This window comes from Populus alba, chromosome 7 (genome assembly GCF_005239225.2).
Source record: "Populus alba chromosome 7, ASM523922v2, whole genome shotgun sequence".
Classification (NCBI taxonomy): domain Eukaryota; kingdom Viridiplantae; phylum Streptophyta; class Magnoliopsida; order Malpighiales; family Salicaceae; genus Populus; species Populus alba.
The window spans coordinates 7,990,696-8,009,209 of NC_133290.1; the positions used below are offsets into that span (position 1 = coordinate 7,990,696).

Genomic DNA, 18,514 nt, shown 5'->3' on the forward strand with positions numbered 1-18,514 from the left:
CTGGCCTTTTATTTCTATCATAAACAGCTAGCAGGAGTCCTGCATCTTTGTAGTAAATATGCAAAAGAGATACATCGAATAGCGAAAAGAAATATTATAGCAAAAGTGTAGCAACAGCAAGACCTAAATTATACTATTAATATTCTCCAACATCTTGCTAAGTACCAATACAAAAAAGAAGAAGATAAATACGGTCTCATTTTTCCCAACTCTTACAAGTTGATCTTTATACCTCTAAATTGGGATTTAGATAATATTGTCGTTTTTTTTCCTATTTCCTTCAATAATGTCTACTTGATCTTGATGCTTTCTTGTCTAGGGCAAAGCACTATACTGATGCAAATCACCCCATGCTTGAACCCCATTCCAATTGCCTGTGTTGTCATTATTGCCATTGTTGCTAGTATTTGTCGTCGTTGCAGTCACTTGAGAATAAGAATTCCCAAAGAACCATTCTGTTGCTGTATCACCACTAGCTGCACCTTCTTTTCTTGAATTACCAGCTGCGCATACTTGTGGTTTTGAAATTTCAAGATTTTCAAACATAATAGGCTGTGGTTTCTGTACCTGGTTCTCAATAGGATCTGTAGAAACAGTACTGCCATCTTTATGTTTTTCTCCTGTACCAAATAGCATAGCCAATCTCTGCTGCTGCAACTTCCAGTGTAAATCTTGGTTTATACAACTCAAAGACTCAATTGAAGACGGGAGATTAGTGTTGATATTCATTGAAGCACCACCAATGTTCTCCTGAATTGCACCACCAAACCCACTAGCAACCGAAGTAAGTGGATAATTAAACCCCATCAAGGAACAAGAACCAGTGGAGCTCACAGATGGATCAAGAGTGAAACAAGGACTAGTAACAGTAGCTGCAGCTGCTGAAGTTGCTGAAATATCCCCAAATGAAGGGAAATGGTTATATAAGCCATTTTGTGAAGGGTTTAGCCTAGGAAATGATAACCCACCAAGATTAAAATCAACGGTTGGGGAGAGTCCATGAAAGAAGCTGAATCCAGCGATCTCTGAGGAGCCACTGGAGTCTTTGGAGTCACTTGAGAGCCTTGAAGATGACTTCATCTTCTTGTTCTTTCTACAGCCACCGCCGATGGGTACGCTGCGCAAGGCTCCTCCTTTAGTCCAGTACCTTCTACAGGTCTTGCAAAAATGTCTGGGCTGTGTTAAACTGTAATTGTTGTAGTAGCAGAATTTTGTGTTGGGTGACTCACATCTTGGACACTTCAAGGCTTGCTCTTGTGGCCTTGTCGTGGCTGTTTTACGGCTACTAGAAGAGCTTTGGTTGTCGCCTTTGGAGGTCTGTTTCTCCTGATCAAGATTATCCGGGGGCACCATGGAGGGAAAGAAAGTGAGAGAGAAAAGAATGGGTGTGTGTAAACTAGCAAGGTTGTGTATGTGATGGATTGCTCAGTTTCTTCTTGCAGAGGCAAAGATACTCAATTCAATGATGTCATGCATGGGGTGGAGAGGGGATGTTGATGGGCTCTTGTGATATTCATCAAGACAGGAGTTTTGTTTGGGAAAAGGAAGCTTTGTGATGTAAGTAGCTGGGTTTAGATCTGGCAAAGCTCGCTCGCTCTCCCCCTCCCTCTCTCTCTCTCTCTCTCTCTCTCTATCTTTCTCTGTGTGTATGAAAGAGAGCGCGGATCTAACTAGAATAAAAAACAAGGGGGAGGGGGTCCGTATATATACATGGAGAGAGAGGGAGTGAAGACATGCAACAAATTAATGATTAAAAGTTGAAACTCATGGTCTGGCAAAATTGAGAGATCCATGACCATGTAAATGATGCCACGATTGGATAGAAAATATTTTGTTGAAGATTCAAGACGCTGAAAGACACCTTTGATGTGCCACAATCATAAAATTGTAATTGAACTCCTAAACAACATCTCATTGTAAAATTGTTGACATTATATATATATAATTTGGAGAAATTCTTAATCACGTGATGATTATAACCGTGAAACTTTAAAATTTTGAAAAATATAAAATGTTATGGTGTCATGTTTTGAGATATGATTTTTTTTTTTTTTTCAATTAGCAACGTATGCATGTCATGAGAATGATAAACTGTTACAAATATCGGAGGTGAGATTTTGCGAATGGAAGATTTTCTAATTTATTCCTTGTAAAAAACTCAATGTTTTATTAAGTTTTGGTTTTTTTCTTCCTGTTTACCGTTATCTTATTTTTTTCTTCGTGAATTGTCCTAAACATGATTTTTTTAGAAAGTTAAAAATTGACTTTTAAAAGGCAGTCTAAACTATATTCATATTGTGATGTATAATACTTTTTAAAAGTAATTTTTATTTAAAAATAGATTAAAATAATTTTTTTTAGAATTTTTTTTATTTTTAACATCACATCCAAACTATTAAACAACACTTAAAAAATTATCAATTTAATATATTTTTAAGTAAAATACATATATTTTTATAACGCATCCAAAAATATAAAATATTGCTCTCAAATACACTTATAGACAAATGACTTTTATGCCTTGGAATAGTCTTTACAAAAAATTCTATACATTGTAATTCTTTTGTTTGTCCGATATCAACAAATTTAATACAAAATTTTTCTCTTTATTTATTTTCTATAAATTAATTTTTTAAGTTTATTGTTTCCTCTAGTTCTATGATTTATCTTTATTTACTAACTTTTATTTTCTTTATTTAGCATTTTCTTTATTTAGTAGCTTTAGAATTTGATATAAAATTTCCAGTATAATTCAACTACCAAATAAAAAGTTATTTTTATTAATATAAAGATACACGTTAAGAAAATTTTGTTGCATCAATCTTCTTGAATTGAAAAAGATTTGTTCTCGTGTTCAAACTGCCCTTGTTTTGATATTGTGGTTGTCCAAACAAAAACTCCTAACCCTTCAAATGTTCAACTTTTTAGTAAGAGACATCATAGATGCTATCAACATGTTCTTTTTTTTATTTTTTTTTGCAACGAGACCAATTTTAGTATTAAGTTGAAAATCATATACAAGAACTTTTGTAGTAGCCTTCTCAATCTCTAACTTAACAGAGATTTAACATTTTAAAGACTAAAAAATCTCTCCTTTGTATCTAAAATGAATAATGTGAAATTTGTTCGAGGAGTTAAATGAAGAATTATTTGTTGTTTTGAGGGGAAATTAAATTTTCAAAATACAAAAGTATTATTTAATAGTTTTTAAATATTAGAGAGGTAATTAATATATACAAAAAAAATTTAAAAACAATTGATAGTACTTTTGTACTACTTTAAAGAGGTAAAACAAAATTAACCCTATCCAAATCTAATAATGCATGGCTAGATGTACTTAGCCATAACCTAAAATTTATGTATGAACATCCCCAATCAAAATCATCTCTCTGGTTTATGTAGAACATGCTATAAAATTTGCCTTTTCAACATGCAAAGCTTTACTATTTTGCTTTTAATCACTAAAAGTGATGGAATTTCTACATAGTAGAAAAACATACCTACATATCAATTTACACTCATAAAACTCACAACCATATTTAGCAATATTATAAATGGTTAGGCATGAATTTGATTTATATTAAAATAACTTATAATTCATCATCCATCTCGATTGAGAGAGGATTTCCTAACTATATTTTAGTGAACAATGTCAAGCTTTTTAACAATTGATTGGGTGAAAAAAAGGGTTTTCTAACTATATTGTAGTGAGAGATTTCATGTTTTATTGATATCTATTAATCAATCAAACAACATAACAACTATCAAGTTAAAAAAATATGTGTGTGTGTATGTCATTCTTATACCATGCTACTAATTGCAGTAGCACATGATACACAATCCATTTTCTCTTTTCCTTAAGACTTTTAGGATAATTTTCAAGATTTAAAGTCTTGCTTTTAATAGTAGGATTGTTTATATATTTATGATCAAGAATTAATTAACTTATTCATGTAAGTGTATTAAGAAAGACTTAACATGTTTTTAGAATAATCCTTAAAATATCTTGACTTCAAGCATAAAACTTGTTCAACCTATGCCCTATATTTTAAAGTTTTTTAAAGAAAACCATAGCATAATGGTGGCAATCATTTCCTTGTCATTTTCTAGCAACTAGTATGCCATCAATATATAATGACAAGAAATTAAAACTCTAATCTAGATTATTTAATATACAAACAAACATCTTCTTTAATCATCATAAGTTTATCAATTTATGATTGCTTGATGGAATTAAAGATATCATCGTTTGAGAGATTATTCTAATCTATATGCATATAGAGTTTGCAAACTTTGTGTTGCTAATCTTTTATAATGAAACCAATTAATTGATCTATATAGATCCCATCCAGATCTATATAGATCCCATCCATATCTATATTGACAATACAATTTTAACACTCGTCCAGTAAAGTTTTAAGGTTAAATTTATGATGATTATCAAAATTAGATGAATTCACTTATTATTAAAAGAAAGTTTTACTCATATTTACACCATATTAGGTGTAGCCTTGGATTTCCAAATGAACCTTTTGGCCTTTCTATAAAACTATTATCCTTCTACATGACCTTTAAAACTTGTTTATTTCCAATGGTCTTTTTACCTTGAATGAAGGTCAATGAAGTTCTAAACATGGTTAATCTTATTAGACTTTAATTTCTCTACCATTGTATTAATTCTTCAATTCTTGACTAACAAGAGAGGAGAAAGCCTTTTAAAAAAATCTTCATCATGCATAAAGTTTCCTTTTCTATTCTAAAACCTCAACTTAAAAAATTTCTTGTAAACTAAATGTTAAGGAATTTATTCTCCTACCCTAAATGGTGCAATATAAATGTAAAGTTTTAAATATCCCATCTTATGAAAAACATTAGTTTTCCAAACTTTATCTTTATAACAAAAATCCTTTGCAATGAAATATGCTCTCATGGCCTAATTGAGACACACTTTTATTTGATAGCTTCCCAGAGAATACATATCTTTTGAGTGATCGAGGTATCTTATAAAGATACATGTTTTTGTTTAATAGAGCCTTACTTCTCACACTTGTAAGAAGTATTATATATAATAATAAATGAAAGCAAGGTATTAAATGAGTTAAGTTACAAAATCTTCCTTACCATAACTCATAATATGAAAGCTAATTTGGAAAAAAGATATTTCTAAAAATATTGACAGCAAATAATAGTACATGCCTACTATAAAGTATGCATAAATGTTCTTAAATCATCATTGTTTTAACCATATCTAGCAAGGCTTGATTTTGTTTTCACAACATCATTTTGTTGTAGATTTCTAAGAATCACTAGTCATATGATAATTATCTTTTTTTTTTCATTTCTATATATAATTCCTTGAATCTCTCAAATAGATATCATATTTTTGGTTAATTTAAAAAACCTTGATACTTCTATCTAGTTGATTCTCGATATATTTGTATATTTTTTAAAAACAATTCAATGCTTCAAATATACAGGTGATCAAATAGACATGATATGAATAAAAGTATGTGTAGTCATCATAATTCTTAAAATTGTTCATTATATAGTACATATCTTTTTTATTAGTTTGTGTAGTTGATCCTTAATCTCTATTATATAGTGCTTAGAGCAATCTAATGCTTTAGATTTATATAAGAACCTTGATTATTTTATCTTGTTAATCCTTTAATCTCTTTTATATAGTGCCTAGAGAAATTCAATACTTTAGATTTGTAAAAGATCAAATAGACATGATCAAAAAACACATTGTTAACTATAAAAGGTGATAAAATAAGGATCTCTTATATGCATTTGAATCATGTATATTTAAATGAATAAGTGATATATGAGACTTCTCCTTAATTTCCTTTTCAAATGGTTTTATAGTTTTTTTTTTTTATCAAAAAAATTCACAAATTGGTAGAATGACTTTTACGAGTGGTCTTAAAATAAACCTTATATAAAAAAATCTATTTATCTTCTTTTTCCCTATATTTTCTAATTAGCTAGTTGTTTAAAAAAATGTAAAAACTATTAAAAATGAGCAAAGCAAAAGAATTATACGAATGTCTAACATCTAAAACTAGAAAATCATCTAAAAATAACCACAACAATAACAATTTATTCTAAGATACTTATTGATAGAGTGCTATATAGGAAAGTATGAAAATAACCCTTTTTTTTTTCTTTTCACTTTTCTAACACACAAATCCAACACTTTCCTTTAGAGCCACACTAATATTCTTGAGTTTGGTCTTATATGCATCACTAAGACTAGAATAACAATAAATACTTTTAAGAATTCGGTAGTTTTTAGGCCACTCATTCTTCAACTTTTCATGATGTACAATATTATCCTTAATGTGTGGACATTCTCATTGTGCATCATTTTAGAAACTCTTAAGAGTTGGAAAGACAACAAAACAAGCTTAAACTTGTTTTTATTAGTCAAATTATTTTCTAAATCTTGTAGCTCACCAATTATATTTAACATTCCCCTACAATGTTGCTTTATTGTGTTTGTAGCTTAGTTTTCATATGTGTCTAACAATAGAGTAAAGTCAAACAACTTAGTTATATAATTTCCACTAAAATTTATCATAAAAACCTCCTACATAATATGAGTAATCTTATAATATAAAAAATTAACTGAGATGTCATACTGTTTATTGCTTAACATTATCTTTTATGAGCAAATACTCAACTTTCATAGAACTTTGATGGGCTTCTAGCTTAATATGATATTGAGCTCCATTATCCTCGTTGGGGTTTACCATATTTATGTAGGCCGAGGTCTTCAAAACCTTTTTATTCATCTAACACTAGCTAAATAACAGGTTGTTAGTGTTATAGACATCATCATCAAGCTTCTCTAATTTCTAAAAACTCTTAAACATATTTTGACCATAATAAAAAATATTTTAAAAGTTAAAATTTGCTCAAACATTAACCAATATCATAAATTATAAATACTCCCATTATTCAAATGCAAACACTATTTTATTACGAAAATTATGATATGAGGTTACAAAATAAAAAACCTATAATCTTCTAGTCTTGAAAATTTAATAAAAAAAATATTATTTTAATATTATAAAATAGGTTATTTGAAAAAATCTAGTTGCAAAACAATTCTCCGAGATCACTACCCGCTCCTATACACGCTACTAGACATGAATAGGCTTTCTTCCACTAAAGCCAACATTATCAAATCTCTTACAACATTATGAGCGAGGTTGTTGTCTTATAATGGTCTAGTGCACATACTAGTGTGCTTTGGATTATGCGATTGGCTACTGAACCAGGCCTATAGTGCTCTCATCTACACTACATTATACATCATTGTTGCGCCGATCCTTATCCTTGTGGAAGGTGCATGCAAGCCACACACTACTTTCTTAATATCTGATGTTTTTTGGTCCAATTTTCAACGTAAATAAACTTAGATCTCTAAAAAAGCATGACTTTCACTAAAACATTATGATTAAGTCATATTTTGTATCATTGAAAAACTTCCGTATAAAAGTTTATGCTATAAAATATCACATTATAAGTTTGATAAAAAAAAACATATATCACATGTCTCGAAATTTCTAAAATACTCTCTCTCTCTCTCTCAAAACTTTAGAAGAATCTTTACTATGCTTGATCAATATTTTATTATGATTTTAAGCATAGGTGTTACTGATTGCATTAAATAAAGTTAGGGTTGTATTGATTGATTAGTTAGAATGATGAGTTTGGTTTAATTATGTGTTCTTGATCATGAATAACTAATGGGTAATGTTAATTAATGGAAAAAAAATTAAAAGCAAACCATGTCCTCCTTTGAAGTTAGAATTGGTCAAGACGAAGAAAAAGGAGAATTGATTTTGTTGATTTAATTATTATGATATTTGGAATTAATTGCATTTAATAAAGTGTAAAATGAGTGAGTAATATGAAATTAACACAAAAATTAAAAAAAAAAAATCATGTTTCCCATTAATGGTAGTTTCAGCCAAGTGTTGAAATAAAAGAGTTTAGATTGCTTAATTCAAGTTGATGTGGAAATTGTGTTTGATTTCATTATATAACATATTTTAAGATGAAGTATGAGAAGATTTGTTTGAAATTAAATAAATGAACCTTTCATTCCTAAAATGATGATTTTAGCCAAAGTAAAGTACGGGTAGGAAAGAAATGAGTTGTTGTTTCAAAGTTCCATAAGGATTGTATTGAATTACCCATATAAATAAAAAAAATTAAAAAATCAATCATGCCCCGGACAAATAAAGAATGGCAATTTATCCTCGTGAAAAGATTCTTTTTTATTAAAGGCAAAACCATAATTTTAGTGTTATAACTTATATTACAGTGATTTTCCCTCTTTTTTAGATTTTGTAATATTTAAGTAGATAGATCAAGGGAGAGGAGGAAGAACACAAAAATAACAACAATTGATAGTCTCACATTTGTTCATGGAACTTAGTGAAAAACCCAAATCCTCCCTCAACCACTAGTTTCGACAATGACAACTAAAAAGTTGTACCAAACATCACAACAACAACAATAACAATAAAAAGAGAATTTAGATTCCTTAATTCAAGTTGATGTTGAAATTGTGTTTGATTTGGTTATATAACATGTTTGATGATGGGGTATGAAGGAATTTGTATAAAATTTTAAAAGGAAGCTATGGCTCTTTAAATGATGATTTCAACCAAAGTACTGGTAAAAATGAAATGAATTGTTGTTTCAATCTTCCATAAGGATTTTGTTGAATTATGCATAAATATAGAAAATTAAAAATTAAATCCTACCCCAAATAGTTAAAGAATGATAAATTAACATTGTGAAAAGATCATTTTACCAATTATCTATTTATTATTATTATTATTATTATAGGCAAAACCATAATTTTAGTGTTATAGCCTACATTGCAGTGTTTTTCCATTTCCTTTGATTTTATAATATTAGAGTAGATAGATTAAGGGATTAAAGGCAAAATAAAATAACAACAATAATAATAATAATTTCATACTATGGTTTTGATAATGATGACTGAAAAGTTATAAATAAAATTTTAAGATTGAGTAGCATATAACAAGAGACTTTGAAATTTTTAATTCAAGTTGATGTGTAAAATATATTTGATTTTATTATATAATATGTTTTAAGATTGAGTATGAAGATTTTTTTATGAAATTTAAAAGAGAATTTTTGGTTCTTAAAAGATGATTTAAGCCAAATAATAATCACGAGATAAATTTGTTATTGTTTCAAACTTCTATAAAAATTTTGTTGAATTATAAATATATATAAAAAAATTAAAAATCAAACTTACAAATAAAGAATAACTCATTAAAATATCCTTTTATCCCTCAAGGTTTTATTATTATTATTATTATTAAAGGCAAAACCACAATTTTAGTGCTATATCTTACTTCACAGTGCCTTTCTCATGTACTTAGATTTTTGTAATATATATTTTTTTTATTTACGTGGGTGTCCGGGTCAGTTTGCACGCACCACGACTAGTCTCACGACTCACTGAACATCCTGCAAACCCAATGAGCATGTAAAGCACCGCGGGGGTGACAGGCGTGCACGATGAGGTTTGAACCTAGAATGTAAAGAAAGGGAACAAGTCCTTTTAACCGTTAGGCCAAGACCTCAAGTGTAATTTTTTTTGTTTTTGGTAATATTTTAGTATACAGATCGAGGGAGTGGAGGCAGAACAAAAAAAATAATAACAATAATAATGATAATCGCACACCAGTTCACCGAACTTAGTGAAAAAACCCAAATCCTCCTTCGACCACTGGTTCCGGCAATGACCGCCGGAAAGCTGTACCAACAATTACAGCAACAGCAACAAGTACAGCAATCCATGTGTTCTTTGAAAGGATCCCTCCTCACTCTGGCAATCCTAACCCTAATCTCTTTCACATATCTCTCTTTCAACTCTCTTCACTCCTCTCCTCCTCCTTCCATCTCCGTGTCTTCCGCTTCTCTCCTGCCAGCGACGGAGACAACGACGAAGACTGTAGTGGTTCAAGCTGGCGATGGCGAGAACGACGAGATATCGGATCCGTATCATTCTCCACGTGTATTCAAATTAAATTACGAGGAAATGGAACAGAATTTCAAGATTTATATATATCCAGATGGAGATCCAAACACATTTTATCAAACACCTAGGAAATTGACTGGAAAATACGCTAGCGAAGGGTATTTTTTCCAGAATATAAGAGAAAGCAGGTTTCGAACTCTTGATCCTGATCAAGCCCACCTCTTCTTTATCCCCATCTCCTGCCACAAGATGCGCGGCAAGGTCAGTAATAATTTTGTGTTGCGGTTGCTTTCCTAGTGAGGCAACCCTTTTGTTGATGATGACTCCTTGTCTACTTCACTATGTTTGCTATATTATTTTTCTCTTGGGACTCTTCTTACTTGCTCAAAATCTAAACTGGCATAACAGAAGTCTATTCGAATCATCACTTCTTAAACAAATTGGCATAAATTACTTTGCATTTTTTTGTTGTTCTGATTGATTAAATTCCTTCTGACCTGAAATTCACTCTTCTGTGCAGGGAACTTCTTACGAGAATATGACCGTAATTGTTGAGAATTATGTGGAAAGCTTAATAGCCAAGTATCCCTACTGGAATAGAACTTTGGGTGCAGATCACTTCTTCGTCACCTGTCATGATGTTGGTGTAAGAGCCACTGAAGGAGTCCCATTTCTTATAAAGAATGCAATCAGAGTGGTATGCTCCCCTAGTTATGATGTTGGATTCATTCCACACAAAGATGTTGCTCTTCCTCAGGTCCTTCAGCCATTTGCCCTTCCTGCTGGAGGAAACGATGTAGAGAACAGGTAATAATAAATGACAAATTTTGATTTTTTTCTCTCGCTAAGCTCTATTTTTTAGGATTTGGAAATGCATAGCTTTTTCCATTTATTTTGTCTCCATTTTCGTGTATACTGTGAAGCTTTGTTGCATTTTGTATGAGCATCCATGTATTGTTTGGATAATAGCAGTCATTTTGATGATGGGCAAGAGTAGAGTTTATCCCTTGTGGATCTTAGTGGTTCCCCCCCCCCCCCCCACTTTGAACATATTGTCGTGGATGGAGGACATCAACAGAATTCTATTTTTTTTTTAAAGTGGACTCATAATATGAATCTTTAACCTCTATAATCATTGTTTGTGTTAGTATTTATGCTTCCCCCCTTAATATTAGAAACTCAATGCTACCTATCTCCGAAGATACAGAGAAAAAAAATATACAAGCCTAGATGTGCGACCATTTTATCACTGGAAACTTTGATACTGTGTGTCTTCAACAGAATTCTATTTTTTAAAAGTGGACTCATAATTTACATCCTTATTTCTGTGTTAGTATTTTGTGCTTCCCCTTAATATTAGAAGCTCAGATGCTACCTATCACCAAAGATAAGAAGAAAAAAATGTACAAGCCTACCTGTTATATATCACTTACAGTTGATGAAGGTTACATACTAGAAACTTTGATACTGTGTGTGTTGTACATTCGACAGAATTCTATTTTTTTTAAGTGGACTTATAATATAAATATTTAACCTCTATAACTTTTACATCCTTATTTCCATGTTAGTATCTTTGTGTGTGCGTGCACATGCTATCAGTTGAGATATGCATATGTGCAGAAGGGTTTTAATTATCAGGGTTTTTTGTTTTTAACTGGATAGGATTTAGCCTTATGTTCATTACTGAACACAAGCATGCTTTACAGGACAACTCTTGCTTTTTGGGCTGGCCATCGAAACTCCAGAATTAGAGTTATACTGGCACGTGTGTGGGAAAATGATACGGAACTAGATATTTCAAACAACAGAATAAATAGGGCTACTGGACATCTTGTATATCAAAAGAGGTTTTATGGGACTAAATTCTGTATATGCCCCGGTGGCTCTCAGGTTAACAGTGCACGCATAGCTGACTCCATCCATTATGGATGCGTTCCTGGTAAGTGTTACAACTGTTGCAATTTTTTTAATATATAAGAAGGGGATAAATATGTCTCTAACCCAATTTGATGCCTCAGAAATATGAAATTAAAGGTTTCAATTCTCCTATCATTAACCCCAACTTAAATACCTAGAGAGTGCGGTTAAGCACCTAAAAAGGTAAATAAATAAAAATAAACGAGCACATAAAGGAAATTTGACATTTATTTCTTATTTTAGTCTTACTCATTTTGTGCTTGCTCATATTCTCTTGGTATTTAATTTGGGCTTAGCAATCAGGGTGCTTGTCCCTGAATTATGACAGAAGTGACACCTTACACTATTCACAAAAAAAAAGCTTTTATTATTGTTGTTGTTGTTGTTGTTATAACAAGATTAAATCTCTGGAATCCTGAAAATGAAGGACTCATGATTTCCTAGCATGAATAATATTTTTCTTTTCACTGGTATTGTTTTTGATTTTTTTTATTTAGACTGCACAAGTACGGCACCACCCTTTGAACTTCTTTGGTACTGCATCCCTTGCAATCCTACATGACCACATGTTGCTCTAGCATAAAACTAAAAGTCTTAATTTATTCTTCTGGCACTAGTAACACTCTTAACTTGTATTTTCTCATTTCTATGACAGTAAAGGTGGAGTTGCATAATTTCTTGGGATTATTTGTATGATCTTAGATTTTCTGTAGCATGGTTTTAAATCATGGTTTAGGCAGTGGTGAACGGGCCATCGCAGTCGTTATGTAATGGTCACTACTATATCATGTGCAAATTATGTTATAACTTGGTATGTACAAAATATATATCAATGAAATAATATCTAATATGCCAAGGTCAATATTTGTATCAATTAATTAATATAAAACTATTGACTATGAATAAATATTTTCAAAAAATATATATAAAATTAATCTTTATGTAATGGCTGTTACACTTGTGACAGCTATGACATAACAGCTGTTATGGCTGTGATGCTTGCAAAATGTTCTATCACCTTAATGGTTCACTAAAACTCCATTACAAATGGTCTTTATGATAACGCTATGGCCATTTTTAAATTCATGCTCCATAGTATTGAAGCTCCCTATAAACTCAAACAATTTTTGTGCAATTTTAACTACTGTTCAAAAAGTGGGTTAAGAGTCATTTTTCTTGAATAGTTTTGCTACTTCTCTTGCAGTAATATTGTCCAACTATTATGACCTGCCATTCAATGACATACTTGATTGGCATAAATTTTCCGTCATACTCAAGGAGCAAGATGTGTATCAGCTCAAGCAAATTCTGAAGGACATACCTGACAATCAATTTGTTTCACTGCATAAGAATTTAATTAAGGTATATCCTGTTCAATTGTAGCTTGAAACTTAATTCTTTTGGTTAGATTATTGATTTTTGGCTGACCAACTTTGAAGTCTTCATTAATGATTTGCAATAACTCACAGGAATTTATGTCATGTTTTCTCAGGTACAGAAGCATTTCCAGTGGAATTCACCCCCAATAAAAAATGATGCATTCCATATGGTCATGTATGATCTGTGGCTGCGCCGCCATGTGATCAAATACTAGTTGGTTAAGGGGTGTCATCCCAGTTGTCTTCCGTATATGCTCGAAACTTTTCATGCTAACAACCCAAAGCCTGTACACCATCACATACAAAACCATCCTCCATGCTCCTTTGAACTAGGGAATTGGAGGACCAAGTGCTTCTTAGGTCCTAATTTTTTTCTTTTTTGTGTCCAGCACAGCATCTATTGTATATGTTTCTGATCCATGATCCTCGTTCCACTATGTGGGTCTAGTTTCTTTTTGAATCATTTTGAGGCATAACAGAATTTAACATAGAACTAAAATCAAACCAGTGCAATTTTTATACCTGTTGAAACAGCACATGTGCAAAATCTCAATCTTGCTTGTGCTGCAGCTCTGCTTGCAATAGGTTCTAGCAAACATATTTTCACCGAGCAGGCAGCGTCCATGGTAAACCTGCCTTCATTTGGAAACACAATGTTATCCTTTCTGTTTTGAAGGATTGAAGGAAGTTACAGCCGGCTCTTATTTGTAGCTTGACCATTAGGCTGGATGGAAAAACACACTTGGAAAGGAAATAGGTATCATTTTGGTTCAATGGTTTCTGTTTCTTTTAGAGAAACTCTTGCACAAAGTGAGGCTAAAGTCATGTTTGATGTTTGGGAACGCTGTTAAAATTGAATTTTTTTTAATTTCAAATTTTATATTTTTTGTAAAAAATATTTTTGTTTTATGTTTTTAGATCGTTTTGATAGGTTGATGTTAAAAATAATTTTTTAAAAATAAATTTTTTTTTTTAATATATTCTAAATGAAAAGAATTGTTATCGTTATCATAATTTTAAACAGGCTGAAGCATGTTCTGTTTAGCAAATTAGCTTTTATTCCTGCTTTTATTTTTATCAGAGGGGATTCTTAGTTGTCTATACTCTTGAGGGATTTTAATCATAAAAAAGAAGAAGAAGCTATCATAATATATATATTTGGTAAGAAGGTTTCAGTGGATATTGTTTTAGCCTCTGGACTCGAATAAGTCTATAATCAAAAGCCCTTCGTTCCATTCCTCTTTTGCACTAATCAGCTGTGATAATTTAATTTATCGCACCACCAAATCACATCGTGTGTGTGTATCCATTAACTGCATCGCTCAATAAGGTTTATGATATTGATGAAAAATTCCATCAACCATTGCTGACTTGACAAGAAAAAAGAACAGAAAAGAAGAAAAACCATTATGATGGAGTTGGTCTTCGATGGTGTTGAGTGTATGGGCTTAAAATCCTTGACATTCTGGAGTCTTGCATCTTCGAAGTCAGTCACCGTAAAGTTGATTGGAAATTTCCAGTGTTGGCCTTGGGAGAGTTTGAACAAAGACGACTTCTACCTTCTTGCTAAAATCTTCAAGCATTATAAAGGCAGTCAGAGTCAGATATGGCTGCTTGAAAAGTATAGCAAAATTAAGTAGACTTTCCAGAGACAACCCAGATACAATTTATATATATATGACGTCTCCTCTGGTGATCAATCTGAGTTACAAACTTATTGGCACTTGTGATCAATCTGGAAGTGAATAAATCCAAAGTTATAACAACGTTGGGGTTCATGTAACTAGAGTGAGCTTTTTATTTTTTCTCTCGTCTAGTTTAGATTCCAAAGTATAGAAACCAATAGTCAAGTTAGAGAAAAAGACATAACTGGCAATAGGTCTATATATATATATATATATATGATGCGTAACTGTAAAGTATCCTTTTGGATTGGATCTTGGAGAGATATTCAATAATCCAACACAATCTTTCTACTTTTTTAAAAAAAAAAAATTAAAAAAAGCTTCATTAAACATCACTAGAAAGTACTTGATACAATAAAACTGCAGACGGGCTCCAACATATAAATTGGAACATAGTAGCAGCATGTCTTGATAAAACATGAGCTGCTTTATTTTCATTCGTGGAAACATGACTGAGACTGAAATTTAAACCTCTTTATAACAAATTTCTGTAATCCTCTAACACAACACAAAGTTCAGAAACATTAGTGCGCAAACTATGCACTCCATCAACAACAATCTTTCTATCCAAATTCTAGACCGACATTATGCATACCCTTAAAGATCAAGAACTCTTGGACACCTTTGAGCCCTGATACTCTAGCTATTGTTGGAGAGAAAGAACCCGAAACCTTCCATAGCTCCACAAGTCTTTCATTGTTTCGCATGACACAGCCAACTCACATTGCACTTCTTTGAGCTAAAATACTTGCATTCACATTGCGCTTCATGAAGCCTGCTGCAGGTTTAACCCATTTGTGATTAGGATGATGAACTTGGCTTAACCTTCCAGAGGTCTGTTGAGCAATCTTCCATTGCTGCCACACTTCCATCCTATGTTTTACTACCTAGTTAATAGTATACAAATATCCATTCCAAATCTACATTTCTATAAGATAAAGGAATAACCTATATAGCAAGTTTATCCCTTGGCTGAAATAGTGAATTGATCATTTGTAAATCCCAATCAAAACCAATATCCAAAATAAGATCACGAACATGTAAAGATTCCAGCCCTTCTATTACCAGTGTCTCAATGAATCTATTTGCATCATCCACTAACCATGCGTTTGGCCAAACTTTCACATTAATAGCCCTACCAACTCGCCATCTACTGCCTTTTTTTATCACTTCTTGTGAGATATGGATGCTTCACCAAACAAAGCTAGGTGTATGCCTCAAACATGCATTTATAAAAGTCCCCTATAGGAAAGTATTTTGCTTTGAGAATCCTTGCCACTAGCGAATGAGGTTCGACAATTAATTTCCATTATAACTTACCAAGAAGAGCCAATTTAAAAGCAAAATAAATTCCTAAAACCAAGACCACCATATTCCTTCTTTTTACACAATTTGTCACATCTCTGCCAAATTATCCCATGACCATTTCTTTGATCACTATCCCATAAATAGTTATTCATCATTTTTTGCAACTCATCATATAAAGAAACATACAATAAAAAAACACTTATAGTATATGATGGTAAAGCTTGAGCCACTGAGTTAATCAATACAGTTTTTTCAACCTTAAACAACAATCTACCTCTCCACCCATGAACTTTCTTCCACATTTGATCCCTTAAGTGAGCAAATACTAAACATTGGTTATGTCCAATTAAAGAGTTCAAACCCAAGTATTTTCCATAATTCAAAGGAGAAAACACATGGAGAAAACCTGAAATATGTTGATTACATGGCTCCTTGACATTCCTGCTAAGATAAATTCTTGATTTCTGGAAATTGACACACTACCCAAAAATTAGCTCATATTGGTACAACAATTTTTTCACATCATAACTCTTCTGGGTCGTAGCCTTGAAGAAGAAAAAGTTGTCATCTACAAAGAGTAAGTGAGAAATTGATGGAGAACATCTAGCAACTGTAAATTAATTATTGTTGTTTAACCCTATGAAATAATGCTAATAGCCCCTCATTACACAAAATAAACAAATAAAGCAAGAGAGGATCCCCCTAACACAGACCTTTATATGTTTGTATAGGACCAACTTCACTACCTTTAAAGAACACAAAATATCTCATTGTAGTGACACATAACATTATTAAATCCACCCAATCAACCACAAATTCCAACTTTAACATAATAGTCTGCAAGTAATTCTACTGAATTCAATCATACGCCTTATTGATATCTATCTTCAAAGCTACCCACCCCTGATTCCCTCAATTGAGGCTTTTCATGAAATGAATGGTCTATAATGCAATCACTACATTATTTGTAATGACTCTCCTTGGCACGAATGTTGTTTGATTTAGAGAGATGATGAAAGTCAGAATTTCTCAATTCTCATTCATTTCATTTTATCTTTTCTCTTTTCGGTCTCATCCATAGGCACAAGATTCACAAATCAAACATATTACTAAAATTACCATTATTTAAGAATGGTACATGTATAGGATACTTACTTGCTGTAGAAGTTCGGATCGCGCTCCCTTGTTGTTGTTGTTCAACTTCTATAGACCCTCTTGGAAGAACTCAAAGCTTTACTTCTCAATAATTTTAAGAATCTTGGCTCCTTTCTCCTTGCATGTAGCCGGCCACCAACCCTTTTTTTCTTCATAATATCCATACTTGTTTCTTGTAATTTCTCTTATTAAATGATGCTTTTCTCCAATAAACTTGTCTAAGACTTATAAGCTTGTTAAATCTTGTTGTTTTCTCTCTCAAATTTGTTTGGAAAATTTTGAAAATCCCCTCTTTTTGGTGTGTTTACTACCGGTTTTATGAAGCAGAAGAAATGTGGTATTTATAGTTTCATCTTTTCTTAATTACATTTTAACCCCATTTCTACTCTGTCACAATTTGAACCTCCCTTTTATGACTTTCATACTTTTCATTTTATTTTTTTAAGTTTGTTCTCGAGGTTTTACAAAATATGATGTTGTCATCAAAATGTAAATATAGATACGAGGTTGAGATTCATTTGTGGTTTAGATGATATGGAATAAGTTCCAAGATGAATGGTTCATGTTGTTATAATAATTGTATAATTAAGGAATTAGTCGGTAACTTGGTATGTCTATTTATAAAGGAACTCTGCCAAATTTTCACTAGAATTGACTATCAATAGAAAAATATGGTGATGTCTATAAATATGAGAAAAAAAAATGTTCACGAAAAGAAGTCACAAACAAAACGCATACTCAGTTTAAAATGTGAAATTATAGTAGTATTTTCATATTTAACATCCTCTGAAAGATAGGGGTGTTACGTGGAAGGCCTGTGAGCCTAGCCTATTTTCTTTAATGCCTAGTCTCATGTGACTGAGTTTTTTTTTTTCTTTCTATTTTATATTTGGTTTAACAAAAGTTTGATGAAACAAATCATTGAACTCAATGGAGCCCATTAGTCGAGTTGCAAGTTTAACAAATCATTACTTGCTTTTTCATGTTTTTTCCCCTCAATTTAAAAAAAAATAATTTCATAAATTATTATCGAT

At 31.7% G+C, this 18,514-nt stretch overlaps 2 protein-coding genes and 1 long non-coding RNA gene across 3 annotated transcripts; 1 reads left to right on the forward strand and 2 right to left on the reverse strand.

Moving 5' to 3' along the window:
- On the reverse strand, positions 1-1,658 carry LOC118030544 (dof zinc finger protein DOF5.7). Its single transcript, XM_035034694.2, has one exon. It carries the CDS (start codon positions 1,351-1,353, stop codon positions 316-318), a length of 1,038 nt encoding a protein of 345 aa, XP_034890585.1. The 5' UTR covers positions 1,354-1,658; the 3' UTR covers positions 1-315.
- An 8,030-nt stretch (positions 1,659-9,688) lies between these two features.
- LOC118030546 (probable glycosyltransferase At5g03795) lies at positions 9,689-13,853 on the forward strand. Its single transcript, XM_035034697.2, has 5 exons — positions 9,689-10,297; positions 10,557-10,843; positions 11,743-11,975; positions 13,158-13,315; positions 13,446-13,853. Exons 1-5 carry the CDS (start codon positions 9,725-9,727, stop codon positions 13,545-13,547), a joined length of 1,353 nt encoding a protein of 450 aa, XP_034890588.1. The 5' UTR covers positions 9,689-9,724; the 3' UTR covers positions 13,548-13,853.
- Positions 13,854-15,323: 1,470 nt separating this feature from the next.
- On the reverse strand, positions 15,324-17,858 carry LOC118030548 (uncharacterized). Its single transcript, XR_004684354.2, has 2 exons — positions 17,481-17,858; positions 15,324-16,789 (listed from the first exon to the last, which is right to left on the reverse strand). It is a non-coding gene; the product is annotated as an uncharacterized lncRNA (long non-coding RNA).
- Between the last annotated feature and the right edge of the window lie 656 nt (positions 17,859-18,514).

Excerpts from the sequence above, each read along its gene's own strand:
- LOC118030544 (XM_035034694.2), bottom strand. The coding sequence starts at position 1,353 with ATGGTGCCCCCGGATAATCTTGATCAGGAGAAACAGACCTCCAAAGGC.
- LOC118030546 (XM_035034697.2), top strand. The coding sequence starts at position 9,725 with ATGATAATCGCACACCAGTTCACCGAACTTAGTGAAAAAACCCAAATC. Across the intron at positions 10,298-10,556 it reads GCCACAAGATGCGCGGCAAG|GGAACTTCTTACGAGAATAT; the intron begins GTCAGTAATAAT and ends TCTTCTGTGCAG. Across the intron at positions 11,976-13,157 it reads CCATTATGGATGCGTTCCTG|TAATATTGTCCAACTATTAT; the intron begins GTAAGTGTTACA and ends CTTCTCTTGCAG.